Source organism: Elephantulus edwardii, unplaced genomic scaffold (assembly GCF_000299155.1).
Source record: "Elephantulus edwardii isolate Elephantulus edwardi_28Jun2011 unplaced genomic scaffold, EleEdw1.0 scaffold00128, whole genome shotgun sequence".
NCBI lineage: Eukaryota > Metazoa > Chordata > Mammalia > Macroscelidea > Macroscelididae > Elephantulus > Elephantulus edwardii.
In genome coordinates, this window is record NW_006399878.1 from 3,358,893 (window position 1) to 3,375,351 (window position 16,459).

The 16,459-nt window shown below is 36.6% G+C and overlaps 1 protein-coding gene across 1 annotated transcript in view; it reads right to left on the minus strand.

Annotated features, from left to right (window-relative positions):
* MICU3 (mitochondrial calcium uptake family, member 3) overlaps positions 1-16,459 on the minus strand; it is a 156,395-nt gene that overhangs the window by 74,911 nt on the left and 65,025 nt on the right. Inside the window, exon 3 of the mRNA XM_006893555.1 lies at positions 7,239-7,270. Coding sequence (XP_006893617.1) covers positions 7,239-7,270 — 32 coding nt within the window. The remainder of the gene's footprint in view (positions 1-7,238; positions 7,271-16,459) is intronic.

A 16,459-nucleotide genomic window follows, 5' to 3' on the forward strand; every position in this document is an offset into this window, starting at 1 on the left:
GTCTTTGCAATCACTTGTTATGCATCAGAGAGTTGGACAATGACTAGGGAGGATAGAAGGAGAATTGATGCCTTTGAGCTGTGGTGCTGGAGAGGAGTACTGAGTGTACCATGGACTTCTAAGAAAACAAACAGATCATTGAAAGGGTTAAACCAGGCTGCTCCTTGGAGGCAAGAACTCTGGGGCTTTGTCTGACATACTCTGGACATGCTGTAAGGAGGGAGAGGTCCTTGGAGAGGGACATCACGCTTGGGAGGGTAGAGGGACAGCACAGGAGGGGAAGACCCTCTATGAGGTGGACTGATTCAGTTATTGGGGTAACCGGGATGGGTATGTCGGACGCAGTGCAACTGGCACAAGTAGAGCATGTTTTAGGGTCATAGAGTATCTATGAGTCACAAGCGACTCAATGGCACATAACAACAACAACAAACAATGGAGTACAAACATACCTATACATACGGACACAAAGTGCTCACATGCATGTACACACAAATAAACGGGGGAAGGGGAAGACTATCAGAGATGAGCTACAATAAAAAGTTTTATGTATCTCCTTTTCGTTTATTTTGTCTTTTTAAAAAATTATTGTTGGTTGTCACTGAATTGATTCGAACACGTTATCACATATGCATTGAGAACACCAGTTCTATAAGGTTTTTAAGGCTGTGACCTTTTGGAAGAGAATCACTAGACCTATCTTTGACTTTGAACCTTTGAGCAGGTAATCAACCATTTAACCATTCACATCACCCAGGGACTCCTGAACAAAATTAAACACAATTATTTTTGCAAATATTATACTATTCTACATATTCTAATCTGAAATTTCTTCTTTGAACTTAATATTTCCTGCATATATTTTCCTGTCCAATATTCTTCACTTTCATTTTAATGGCTGTACACTACATACTGTCTTATGAATGTAGTGGTGTCTTGCTATGTGACCTTTAGAAAAAAAAAATAAAATTTACAAGATTTGTTGTTTTTGTTTTTTTAAAAATAAATCAACCCTTAAAATCACCCCCAAATTATAAAGGAATCAGGCGATCATGTTAGTGAATTACAAGATCATGTCAACTACCTAGATTAGTCAAGAACATATAAATTGAGTCTAAAATAGGCAGAAGGGAGAAAGTCTGAGGAGATTGCTATTTGAACTGAAGAGACTACTGGGTGTTTAGCCAGGTGTGTGTGTGTAAGTAAGAAGACAAGGAGCAATGAAAAAAAAAAGGAGTAGGAATCATCTCTCCCGGTCTCGAACTACTTTTTATTGCAATTGATAAGGTGACACCAGGGGAGTGTGAGGTTAATGGTAACGCTCAGTAATGCCCACAACAACAGATTTCTTCCAGGTGAAGAGAAAGTATCCTGCGCTGGCTCCTGCTGTGACAGCAATGCACAAGTACCAACTGTAGGTCATGAAGAGGAGCAGCAGGAAGTAGCTGATGATTACCTGGATGACAGGCAGCAGTGTTTGCAGGTGAGCATTTGCTGCCCAACACTTTTCTGTGTCTCCGTAAGGATGATTCCAGTTAGCATCAAATTATAGGAGATGCTGACCTGTGACTCGCACAAGGTCTCTTGAACGATCTCGAGTCCTTCACAGAATACTGCTAAAAAAAACACTGCTACAAAAGCTCCACCCATTTATCCAACTGTATTAATAACTAAACCAGAAATAACAGTTCCACATTCTTAAAGCCAAAGTAGAAGATCACAGGCATAGTCACCACGGGAGGTGGGTGATGCAGTACTGTGTGGTCCATGTAGTCCATATGGCTCATCCCTTGTGTGATGAGAGCGATCCATTTTCCTCTTGGAAAATGTTGATTCAACAGAAGATTTTGGTGGGTGTTTCAGACTAGAAAATGTTCTAGATCCAATATGCAAAACTCAAGATTCTAAAGGTAGTTCTAAATTGTTATGTTTTTGACTAGAAAATGAAGCTGAATATTTTTGAATACATATATAGGTGGTGGTGGTTGTTGAGTACAATTGAGTTAGAACCAACCCATAGCTGACCCTGTCTGGTTTTAGAGGCAATAAATCGCATCGGTGGTGATTGCAGTGCAGCTTATCACAAGGGCACATTTTAAAAGTTGCTCTGTAGGTGTTTATGAATTATCTGTTAATGAATATTGTAAAATTTTCCTCCTTTACTTTTGCTGGACAGAAGTTTTTGATGTATGTTTAAACCAATTTTAATGTGATATTCTAACATATACCCAGGCTTCCTTTCTATTCTATTTTCTTATACTTAATTTAGTTCATTTTCTATTCAGTTTTGCTTGCCATACATCTGAAGGTTGGACAACGACTACAGATGATAGAGAACTGGTATCTTTAAACTGTGGTGCTGGGGAGGAGTACTGAATATACCCAGGAGATCAAACAGGTTCATCTTAATGAAGAAGAAACCAGGCTGTTCCTTGAAGGCAAGGATTCTGAAGCTTCGTCTAACATACCCTGAACATGTTGCAAGGAGAGACGAGTCCTTGGAGAGGGACATTATGCTTGAGAGGGTGGAGGGACAGGGCAAGAGAGGAAGACTCTGGATGGGATGGATTGACTCAGTGACAAGGGTAGTGGGAATATATGTGTCAGAGATGATACGGTTGAACTATTGTTGTTGTACATAGGGTCACTATGACCTGCAAGTGATGCAACAGCACATAACAACAACAACATCAACATTCAGTTTTACTTTATGTCCTTGTCAAAAAAGCTTGTATACCTCTTATTTTTTCTTAATACCTAAGAAATACAGTTATGAGATATCATCTCACCCAAGTAAGAATAGCAACATTTAACAGAACAGCAAGCAACAAATGCTGGTGAGATTGTGGAGAAAATGGAACCCTTATTCACTATTAGTGGAAGTGTAAAATGGTGCAACCACGGTGGAAGGTAGTGTGGCACTTTCTCAACAAGTTGCAAATAGAGATACCATTTGACCCAGCAATTCGACTACTGGGAATACCCCAAAGAGACCATAACTGCCACCCAAGGAGATATATGCACACCCATGTTTATTGCGGCTTTGTTCACAGTAGCAAAGAGCTGGAAACAACCTAAGTGCCCATCAACAAACAAACAGATACAGAAACTGTGGTATATTCACACAATGGAATACTACACTGCATTGAAAAACAAGAAACTCATGCATATTATTCAAAATGGGTGACCTTGGAGGACATTATACTGAGTGAAATATCTCAGTCAAAAAAGGATAAATACTACATGGCATCACTGTTGTAAAACAGGACTGACATCGGGTTTGGGGGGAGACTCAGATGGATGGGATAAATAATGTATACTGCATTGAAACAGATGAGGGGGAAAATTGTTTAAAAGGGATATATGATTTGGTATTTTTGTCATGATGAGAGTCCTGAACAAAGGCGGCATAGTGGAGTGGACTGGGGGGAGGGACTGTAAAACAATGAAAATATGTTTACGGTATTGAAGTCTATAGGGGAGAGAATAGTCTAAAAGTATTATATTTTTTTTAATATTATTAAATTTTATTAGTTTCAATGAACATTCACAGGGATTCTGGGCTTTCACTCCTTCATTGCCGCACCATTCTCTCAACCCTCCTCCCCAGTTTGTTCTTCTTCCCCCCGCCATCCGAATGTCTGTTTTAATTGTCCAATTGCCACAGTGCTTGTCAAAGTCAGTTCTGATTAATCTCCTTTGTCGGTGTGTCCTTTGCCATTCCCTATCACTCCTCCCTGAGAGAGACTTCACCCTGATTCATAAGGAAAAGGGGATGGCGTATTCTCTTAGCTACTTCCTGCTGAAAAGGGACGCTGTGGGTTTCAGGGTGAAGATCTTAGGGAATTATTGTTATCGTAGGAGTATGCAATGAGGGTTGCAGAGTGGATTATATTTGGGGGTGGGGGTGGGGTTTGGGGAGGTGCGGGGGGGACTGTGTACCAATGAGGGAGTTTTTCTTTTGCTTTTCAAGGAGAGGAGCAAAGGGGGAAGAGGGGGGAGAGGTTTGTGCAGGGAGAAGGGTGCAACAATGAATGAATGGAATTCTAAAATCTCTGTAGATGTTCGTTGAAATGAAAAATAAACAACCTAAATTTAAAAAAACAAAAAACAATGAAAGAGTGTTTTTTTTCACTTTTCAAAGAGAAGAGTGCACTGGGGGAGGAAGGGTGGGCAGGGAGAAAAGTGCAACGAAGAATGAATGGAAATCCAAAGTCTCTGTAAATTTTCATTAATATTAATAATAAAAAAATTTTAAAAAACCACAAGTAAGTTCTTTATCTATCTGAAAATTGGGATTTAAGTTTATTTAATATGACAGTAACTTTGAGTTTTAACGTCATTTTCCTCCATATGAAAATCTATCAATTCAGTATTTAGCGTCCAAAGATTAATAATTTTTCCAGATTTTTATGTCTTCACATACATGTAAAGATCAATTTCTAGGCTCTATGTTCTATTACTTTGATCTTTTTTTAAAAAAATGCTTGTAATGATATATAGTTTGAATTTCTGTTATTGTTAGGTAATGCCAAGTGGACTACAACTCTCTATCAATAACAGATCTGACTCTGGATTATTTACTATCCTCATGAGACTGTGTAGAGAACAACAAACTGTGGCTGACTGATTCTGAGAAGAATGGGAATCCCAGAACACTTGATTGTGCTTATGCTAATCCTATACTTGGACCAGGAGGTAGCAGTCAGAACAGAGCAAGGGAACAATGCTTGGTTCAAAATTGAGAATGGTTTACGCCAAGGATGTGTCCTCTCTCCGTATCTTTTGTATATATATATGGAACAGATTATCTGGGAGGCTGGGCTCTATGAGAAGAAATGTGGCATCAAGATTGGAGGTAGACTCATTAACAATCTGTGTTATGCAGATGACACAACCCTGCTTGCTAAAACTGAGGAGGACCTGAAGCACTTGCTGCAAAAGGTCAAAGACTGCAGCCTTCAATATGGATAGAAGATCAACATCAAGAAAACAAAGATTCTCACCACTGGGCCGACTGGCAGCATAATGATAAGATGATGAAGAGACTGAGACTGTTAACAGCTTTAGTCTGCTTGCTCTACAATCAACACTCTTGGTAACAGCAGCCAGGAAATTAAAAGACTAACTGCATTGGGAAAGTCTGTTGTAAGACACCTCTCCAAAGGACTGATGAGCAATGATGTCAGTCTGGAGACAATGGTCTACCTCATTCAGGCCACGGTCTTTGCAATTACTTGCTATGCATCAGAAAGCTGAACAGTGACTAGGGATGACAGAAGGAGAATTGATACCTTTGAGCTGTGGGGCTGGAGAAGAGTATTGAATAGATAGGTAGGTAGGTAGGTAGGTAGATAGATAGATAGATAGATAGATAGATAGATAGATAGATAGATAGATATAGATAGATAGATAGATAGAACTGAAGAGCAATGATGTCACTCTGGAGACTAAGGTGCACCTGATATAGGCCATGGTCAATGTAATCACTTGATTTGCATCAGAGAGCTGGATAATGACAGGGAGGATAGAATGAGAATTGATGCCTTTGAGTATACAGGATACAGTATACAGGACAGTACGCAGGATAGAGCAGGGGTTAGGGCTGTTGTACATATGGTCGCTATGAGTCACAGGTGACTCAACAGCACATAATAACAAAATGATCTGACATCCTCTTCATCACAGTAGGTTTACTGTTACAGCCACTGTGTCAATCGATCTTATTGAGGGGTCTTCTCTCGTTCAATAACCCCCAACCTTTCCAGCATATGGTGTCTTTTTCCAAGGAGTAGGCCCTCAAAATAGGGAAGGAGTTTCACCATCTTTGTCTTTAAGGATCACCCAGGCTGCACTTCTTAAAAGCACATTTGTTCTTTTTTTATGTTTAACTGATTTTTTTTTTCTTTTGGAAGTCCTTAATAAATTCAATACTCCTCACCAACATCACAATTCAAAGGCATCAAATCTTCCTTAGTCTTCCTTACTCATTGTCCAAATTTCTCATAAATACAAAGCAAATGAAAACAGTATGGGATATTCTTGTTCTTAAGCTTTTAAAAAAGTCCTTAAAAAAGAAGAAAGAAAAAAAAAGTCCTTGATACATGCTGACTTTTTCTACTGGAACATGTCTTTTGACTTCTTGAGTACTGCTGCCATGGGTATTGACTATGAGTTCAAGTAAATGAAGTCGTTGAAATGGTCAATCCTTTTCCCCATCTATCATGATATTGCCTATTGGCCCAGCAGTAAGGATCTTTGTTTTCTTCCTGTTGAGATATTCTCATATTGAACGCTGTAGTCCTTGATCTTATTCAGCAAATGTTTCAAGTTTTCTTCACTTCCAGCAAGCAGGAAGACCTCCCATGTTATGTAAATAGATGTTTTTATGAAATAAAACCTCGTAGTGACTCTGCATCAGCTTTTGAGACTATAAATTAAAATGAAAGGAGACTGTCTATCTTTCTCCTGCAGAGAGGCTGGTGAATGGCCCTTTATTTAGCAGGGCAACATCCTACAGGATCCCACCACCAGAACTCCTTACAGAAAACTGCCAGTACAAGTCTCTTTGAGCCCTCTCTTGCATGCTCCTTCCTCTCTCCCAAAAGTAAGCTCTACCTTGATATTTTTTTTTTTACTATCTAGAAAGGTATCCCTAAACACTATTTTTTTAGGTTCTAAATTTTAAAAATGAAATTATACTTTATGCTTTTCATGACTTGCTTTCTTTGTATGTTATTATGCTTCTGAAATTCATCTAGGTAATAATGCCTTGTAATTAATTATTTTTGGTGCTATCTTTGCTTTCATTGAATGAGTATATCACAGCTTATCAATTTGACTGATGATGTTAGTACATCATTAGTATGTTTTTCGCCATCATGGACAACACATATTCTTGTGTATTTCACACATATAAGCAAGTGTTTACTCATGTGTACCCTTACTAGATACATGCATATTTACTGTTTTAAGAGTTAAACCAGGAGCATAAACATTAGGTATAGAACACATGGATTTCACAATTTCATCAGAAAATGCTCAACTACTTTATGGAATGAGTAGTAACCATTGATCTAAATATCTTCTAACACTTGGAATTATCTTAACTTTTTCATTTTCTGACACATAGAGGGTAAAAATGGCATTTTGCAAGTTAACTGATGCAATTCATATCATACATACATAATATACATGTATGTTCATATGCACAAACTATATAAAGAGCTTTAACTCACCTGTTTGGAAAATGACTTCCATGTTTTACCATCTAAAAGAAACAAAACATAAAATAATTTAAAAAAACTTTATATATGATAAATATATAAATACATATAAATATATAAAGGTCAGTAACCATCTACAATTATAACTAAACTTTTATGTTTATTGGGGAAATGTAAATGTAAGATTAGGATATAAATATAGTATCAACATATACATGTCAATTCTTTTATGTAGCAGTAACTAAAATAACATCAGTTGTTGTTTGCCATTGAGTTAAGCACAACTCACAGTGACCCTATGAAAAAAATTCCTGAAGACTTTCCATAACTATTGTTATTTCTCAAAGTTCATAGAGTTTTCAGAGGTGTGTTGGTTAAGAAAGTGGACAAATACATTTTAAAATAACTATATTATCTAAATATGAGGTTTTTTTACTTTAAAAGAATTTCCTCCATTTTAAACATTCTCAGGACATAAAAACATAATGATATGTATTGAATATTAAGATTGGAAGATATTAACACAAAGACATAATTTTAAGGTTTCACCCATTAGGTTTGTTGCATTATATCTGTGTTGTTACCTGCCATTGTTTCAGGCTGCAACCCACAGTAATTCCATGCACAACAGGACTGAATTGCTGATTCACAGGGTTTTCGCTGGTTGATGTTTGGAAAATCACCAGGCCTTTCTACGTGGTCTGTATTAGGCTAAAAGCTTTGTGAAACCTAACATCACAGGGGCCTCTTCATTGGAAGATAAGTGCCTGCTGTGCTTGAGCTGCGTTGGCTGAGAACTAAAATTAAGACTTTGGCAAAGGTGAGAATCTGACCACTGAAGCACTGCAATTTATAGGTCAACTTTCTTTAGGGTAAAGTGATAGAAAGTGAGAAAAGAGAAACATGGACATAAAGGAAAGCAATAAATAGAGGAATATTTTCTTATTTTCCATTCGTCCCTTTTCATAACTTTTCAAAGGCAGTCAGGAATAAGAATGTAATATTTTAATAAAGTAAATGTAATTACTTTCTGTTACTGACTCCATCTATCCTAGCAACCCAAGATTTTAAACATAACAAATCATAAGACATTGAGATACTCTGTCTCTATTTCTCTGCTCATATTTCAAAACTGTGTGTATGTAAGCTACCATTTACAATTATCTTCAGGCTTACATATGTGTAAATCCTATAATATAGCTGCATTAGGAAATTGGTTAATATTATTTTAGTTAAATAATAATAATAATAATACCAATAATTTTTTCTACCCTCCAGAGGGTTTTCAGAGGCTATCAAAAGGCATGGAAGGATACTGTCTGTCTTTCCCTGTCAGAGTGTCTGGCAGATTTGAATCACCAGAGATGTGCCACCTTTAGTTTAGCAGCACAATTTCTTATGCTCTGAGTCACTAGAGTTCCCTTCTGCATAATTAACCATTGCTAATATGACAATATGCTAGATTCAACAAAACAAGAGAAGCATATTTTGCTAATAACTTTTGTTTTTTTAAATAAAATAACAATATATTTTAAGTTTAAAATAGGGGAAATATGTTTCTTAAAGTAGGCAAGCTGACTCTCATGGAGATAGATTACTTCTCTATTTAACAAAACCAAAATCATACATTCCTTTGTTTACCCAAGAAAATTTATGAAATGCTATAAACATCTAGAATTTGTAGACATCAAAATTCAGATTCAATCTTTACTATGATACTGTAATAATCTGTGGAATACTTCTATTTTACAATAGTTCTACTCTGCACACACGGGGTCACTAGACATTGGAATCCATTAGACAGCAACTAACAACCAAAGAAGACACCGAATATGCATTTTGTAAAGATACTTTCATTAGCAAATGAAAGAACAATGTGAATATTATTCAATTTCCTTAAAAACATAGCAATAGGGAAAGAAGAAAATGAAAAAGGTACATTGCACATGCTCTTATGCAATGCTCAAAAGCTATTTATCAAAAGAGGAAGTTGGACATACTCTTGAGTTTTGTAGGGTTAACAAGATTTCTAGGGTAAATTATTCACAAAAGATATTTATTCTGCCGGAAATATTACCATGTTTAATATTATTAGCTTTATAAAGATTCAAGAGCTATTAAGATTGTTCTTCAAAGGATTTTTCACTCTATAAATTCCATATTTCACATGAAGTTATTGCATATACATAAAGAACTTGCATAGAGAAGGTCTTCAGTTCTACTGGAAATATTTTATTTGTTAAACTGCAGGTTTAAGAGAGAACCTTTATTTTGTTTAAACATTTTAATTCTTTATAATAGTTATTTGATTATTTTAAAATAAAAATAATTTTAATTAATGAGTGATCATCCTAGACTTGGGGTAGTCAGAGTCCACCTAAAGATTAAATAAAGGGGAGAATATAGATCTTGGACCATCCTGCAGATTAAATGCTTCTTTCTCTAGGGATTGGAGAGGTGTGCTCCAAGCGGCTCTCTGTATGTTCTCATTTTCCAGCTGCACCTAGGGAAGGCACAGCCACTCTCATACTTGTAGTCTCTCTGTGAGCTGTGAAAAGCTTGCCACTTGAATTCCTCCCACTAGTGATGTTCCAGGAGGGCCTTTGGAATTATAGCATTAGTGCTCAGGTATGGATGGTGATGCATTAGAAGGGATGCCTTTGCCTCATTAACAGCTCAGCAGGCATTCCTAGTTGAACTAGGCCTGAGAATAAAGTGGGAGAATCCAGATTTGCTGATAAAGCAAGGACCTCCAGCTAGACCAGGCTTGTGGTTGAAATGAGCATCCATAATGGTCTGGAAGATGATCAAAGCTGACACACTCAGGCTGGTTCTTTTCATAAATCTTTACTGGGCTTTTTGGGATGCCATGCTATGGTCCTCTTATCTATGATTCTCTCAGCAGCCTTCTGTAAGTCATTTCCCTTTTACCCAAACACCTCCAGCCTGTTTTTGCTGGTGTCTCTAAACCCTTATACTGAGCAGGACCTAAGACAATTCTCTGTCAGCCTCTTTTCTTACATCCAGGTCACGGAAAATACACACATATCCCTGACAGGTAGATTCCACAGCCACAGCACTCTCCAAATTAATCTCTTCATCCATCTTTTCCTCTAAATCTTGTGGATGCTTTCTACATGAGGCTTCATATGAAGCAGGTATACACTCACCCTTGGTCACGGGTGGGATGCTGGAGAAAGCACAGCACAGTTTTAAAGAAAGCTTCCTAGCACCTCTGACATCTTTTTACATTTTTTTAAAATTTTATACTGTTTTAATTACGAACTTTGTAAACATTGTTTTTCACATTGAATCTTTCCCCTTTCTTTTACCCAGCCCTCCCTCCACCTTTAATTTTTTAAAAGAATATTTTCTTGTATGTTGAGAACATTTATTATTTACTTTTAAAAACCACAATAAAGGGAGCTCTGGTGGCCTAGTGGCAAGAAGTTGCACTGTAATCCTAGAGGTCCGTGGTTCAAATCCACTAGTTGCTCTGCTGGAGAAGGAGGAGCAATGTCCTCCTGTACCAGTCAGACCTGATTTGATGTTACACTCACACACACACACACACACACACACACACAAAACAACAACAAAACCCCCAAACCAAAATGAAACAAAAAAGCCATAATAAAATAGTGCTTTAAGATATAAGAAAATTATTATTGATATTATTTCTAGTATGGAAATTTACATTTTAGTTTCTACTTAAATAGGTAAAACAAGAATTTTTTTAGATAGCTAAACAAAGTTATAAACAATATTATAAGTTATAATATCAGCTAACATTTGAATTATGGTATAAACAAATATTTATTCAATATATTCTTTTTCCTCACTGAATGTCACCATAAAATTTTTTAAAAACAAGGTTTGAATCCAGGTGATATGGATGATGATTATTATGATGATAATATTCACATTAGCATGTTTACAGTGTACCAGGTAAGGAGGAGCACTGCCAACCCAAAGGCAGGCAGTTAAAGAACGATCAGCAGCTCTGTGGGAGAAACAAGAGTTACTTCCTCCTGTGCGATTTATAGCTTCTGAAAGCTCAGGGGAGGGTCAGTCATAAGTTTTTTCAAACTGAACAGCCCATAGTAATAAGATGTACTAAATACATTTAATTTTATTCAATCATCAAAAGTCTCATGAGGCTGTTATTTTTCTGTAAGAAATCAAATGTTTAAATTAGCAAAACTGTGTCAAGATTTAAGTATGTCATAATCCCAATGTTATTTTGGTATGTATTAAATTTAATATTCAGTCTTATTCTGTAGCAAATTATTTTTTAAACACTCTATAGCTTCAAAATGGCCCTTTACAAATATCTTGATTTTCATAATTGCTTTTAAACTGTTGTTTAGAAATTAACTATCATGGCGGTTTTTTAATATATTTTGTGCAAATTATTTATAATGGAGTTTTTTCCATGCAAATGACTCACAAGATTCACCAAAAAAGTTCTTTCCAAAAAGCAGAAATCCAACAGATTTTAGTGTATTATAAAGAAAAAAAAATTCAATAATGAACATATTTTTTTTCCTAATATCAAATAATAATTCACTAAACATCTTAAGTAGCTCTGGTGGTTTCTTAAGGTAAGGAGTTGTGCTGTCAACCCAAAGGCATATGGTTCAAATCTTCTGGTAGCTCCATGGAGAAAGATGTGCAACTTCCAGCCTCTGAAAACGTGCTGGAGAGCCAACTATGTGTTGATTATTATTCAGTGTCATATAACAAAACATCCTTAAGGAATAATTTTTCAAATACAAATTTGATTTATAAAAAATCATGGAATCTGATGTAAAACAACATTTAATATTCCAAAATATATTAATAGTTTAATCAAGTCTATACAATACTATTAACTTACTAATAAATATTAAAAATCTACAGTGGACCAAATAAAAAACACAAAATTTATTGGAAACTTACACACTAAATATCTTCTCTATCAGTTAAAGGGGAGCACTGGTGGCCTTGTGGCAAGAAGCTGCACTGCAATTCCAAAGGCGTGCAGTTTGTTGTCCACCAGCTGCTCCATGCAAGGATGGGCAGTCTCCTCCGATGTAATTTTCTGCTTCTGAAAATCTGCCTGAGGATCAGCTGTGGGTCGGTTCTGACTATAAGCTAAATAAAATTTACAGTATAATGAGAGGACATAAACAATCAATTATGGCACATGGTAGATCCTATACAAGTATTTCCCAAAAGGGGGGAGAAGGCAATGACTACAGGTGCACTGAATGAGAGAACTCTTATTGTTGTTCTAGAAGTCCACAAGAAAGAGTACTGTTTCTCCAGCTTTTTCTTTGGCTACTTCTGTAAATGCCATCAAGGTGAACTACTAAGAATTTACCTCATAAGTTCATGTTTTTGCTTATTAGCTCTCTTTTAGATGCCATCCTTCCAGTCTCTGGTCAAAATCCTGCCCAGTCAAGCCTTTCCTTCAGATTCTAACTCAGCTACCATCTTTCATTTCTTTTACAGCCAGACTCACTGCCTCTATTTCTGGTACTTAGTCTTGTAATCTGTACACTGAAACATGATTTTCAGGATCTTTCGTACTGAAAGTTCAAACTAGCTGCCATCAAGTTCACGGTGATTCCATGTATATGTTCCACAGGGCTTTTCAATGACTAGTTTCTTAGAAGATGACTCAAGTTTGTCTTCCAAACTATTTCTGGGTGAGTGAATTCAAGCCTTCAAACTTTCAGTAAGCAGCCAAGTGTTTTAACAGGTTGCATCACTGGGGACTCCTTACTAATTCTCACAAGCACTGTTCTTGTCTTCATGTAACTTGACTTCTCAGCAACATTCCAATCAACTGACCATTCTCTCCATTTTCTTTTATTTCTATCTTATGGCTAACTTCCTTTGTCTCAAAAGGTACTCTGCCCTACCAGGGATCTTTTGTACAGCTTAAAGATAGTTTAAATCTATCCTGCAAGAAATTCAAGTTGTGACTTTAACCTTCAAATCTGGTGAACCTTAAGTAGTCCCTAATGTCATCTACCTAATTGAGAGAGAGATCCTTAGTCACTCTCCTCTTTAGTTTACCTCTATATCTCTCTGAAAGAGAGCACTCTGATGGCGTAATCTATAGAGTCACACTGCTCACTCAAAAGCCATGCACTCTCTGGGTTCAAATCTACAAGCCGTTCCAGATGGGCAATCTCTTGGGTGTGATTTACAACCCTGCGGACCTGCTAGAGAGTCACCTTTGATTTGTCTCTGACTTAGGGCAATAAGAATAACCTATCTCTGAAAGAAGCCCTGATAATACAATGACTCTGCATATGGCTACTAACCAAAAGGTTGAAGACAGTACTCACCCAGAAACTCTACAAAAGAAAGACCTAGAGGTCAATTCTCACAAGCAATAGAGTCTAGAAAACTGTCTCATAGGCTTGTTATGAGTCAGAATTGACTTACTATTACCTAACAACAAGAGCGGTGTCTTCAAAATTTTCCATTTTTTTCTTCATCACTATCATCATTGGAAGCTTCTGCAACTTACAGGTTTTGAACCTTTAAGCCTGCTCTAGTCCCTATAAGACAGCTGATACTTCATTTTCTACCTTGTGATCTTTCAAAAAAGAAAAAACCTAATCATATTGTGTGCTCCTGGCAATAATCCCTACTGTGATTTCCCTTAACTTTTAGAGAAAAAAACTAAACAAAAAATGTTTATTATAAAACACTGATTGAATAATGTGGTCCAACCCTACTTCTCCATCCTTACTTTGTTCTACAGTCCTCTTTGATCTTCACACCAGAGCCATATGAGGTCTTCTTGTCACTTTTCAAATGTACCACATTTCTTCTTGCTATGAAGTCACAATCCATGTTGCTTCTGCTGAAAATCTCCATTCCCCACCTCTTATATACGTATTTATCTCTTATTTAAGATTAAGATTTCACAGAGATTTTATTCCTTGAGCTTCCTTGGTAGTTCACCTCACCAAAATATATTCTAACAGAACCAAGTATTCTCCTTTCACAATACTTATCACTGTTAAAATGTCTTGTTTATTTGCATATTTCACTGATCAGCATTTACTTCTCCACCAAACTATAAGCATCATGAAAGGAGACCATATTTGTTTTCCTTCACCACTGTACCTCCAGTGCCTATTGAGAGTAGTGTATGGCATCTGATAGGTGTAGCTGAGTATGTATTTAGTATCTTAAAATGAAAGGAAGTATGGATAAGTCATTTCTGCTACATATATATGTACTGTGGTTGTCCCAAGGAAAACATGTTTTATTATTTGGGTTGTGAAGTAAATTACTTACTTTTTCTCTGGAATAGACAGAAACTTTACTTGAAAGAACAACTAATGAAAAATTATGATTATTCAGATCTAGGAAATTTGGCTGACACTTTCTTAAAACTGAACAAAGTTAGTCTACTGCTTGAGAAAAACTGATAAAACTTGTCACTAAGTATACATTTAAACTTCTAAGTAAAAAAATAACATTTTTGGTTATTTACCACAAATAATTATTCCAATATCTATGTTGTTGTTGTTGTTATGTGCCGTCGAGTCACTTGCGACTCATAGCGATCCTATGTACAACAGCCCTAAACTCCGCTCTGTCCTGTGCCAATCGCACTGTCTCTGACACTCCCATCCCAATTATCCCAGTCACTGAATCAATCCACCTCATAGAGGGCCTCCCTCTCCTGCGCCGTCCCTCCACCCTCCCAAGCATGATGTCCCTCTCCAAGGACCGGTCTCTCCTCACAACATCTATAGAACTTTTTTATAAGACTGATGATACTACTAACGAATATACCTTTTTAAATATGATATAAAGAAAGGTATTGGCAAGCTCTGGTGGCCTAGTGGCAAGAAGGTATACTGCAATCCCAGAGGTGCACGGTTCAAATCCACCAGATGCCCTGCTGGAGAAGGAGGAACAATCTCCTCCTGTACCAGTCAGATCTGATTTGACGGTACACACACACACAAATAAAATAAAATTAAAAATTAAAAAAAAAGAAAGGTATTAATATCTGGAAGATCTAGAGTTGAGTAGCATAACTTAGCAAAGCACTATTTTCCAATGTAAGCCACCAGGTTATGAAAAGGTAAAGATTCACTTGAAGTAGAAGACCGACTAATGGATTTTAATATGACACCAAAAAGTTTGCAGATAAGATTTCAGATTCTATACTGCAACTATTCGTTAAGATGACCAATAACCAACTTGATTAGAATTTCAAATAAGAGTATGCATAATTATTTGAAAAGGCCATTGGAAGTTTTCTTTTCTACTACCTGTGTCTAGAAATCAGTTTTTCTTTATACACTACATGTAAAACAAAATTTCACTTGAGTGAATATATGACAATCAATCTGTTTTCTATTAAGTTAGATTTTAGAGAAATTTATAAAGTGTGCACACAGTATCAGAAAGTCTTAGAACTACTGCTCCAATACATGGAAAGGTGAAAAACAATTAGTCTGCATTTATTGTTCAGGAATTATGACAAATGGAGAAAAGCAGTAAGAATAAGCCATTAGAATCCTTGCTTAGGTACACCATAAAGTCAATTCTCTGAATTACCCTGTTTGGGTTAGATACAAGAATGAATAGGCAGAGTGAGAGCTATTATAAAGAATATCCAAAGTAATAGGGTGCTTAGGTTTAATAAACGGAGATATTTTTCTTGGGAGCAATGGAAAGACTCTACAAAGAAAATGTATAGGAAGTATTTGTCTAGGAATGTGGTATAGTATCTTTTGAAATAACACATTAATTGGTTAAAACAATTGAACCTACCTTTGTTGATTTCTTATTCACAGAGATTCACAATTGGGTTTCTGAGGATTTAAATCCTAATTTACAAAACAGCTAGTGGATTTGAACTGCTGACCTTTTGGTTAGCAGTGCAATAAATAACACCCTCTTAATTAGATACTCTGAAAATGAAATTATTCTGTACAGGAAGCTCTGGTGGCCTAGCGGCAAGAAGCTGTGCTGCAATACTGAAGACACATCCTTCAAATCCACCAGCATGTTTGTGGGAAAAGGATGGACAATTTCCTCCTGAGTGATTACCTGTCTCTGAAAACCATCTGGAGGGTCAGCTGACTCATGCCAGTTCTGACTGGACCAAACACAACAACTACGTGTACACCTGACCCAAATTATAGTTATTTTCAATTGCTTTATATGCATGTAGATTGTACACAGCTTTAGTTTGCTTGGCTCCA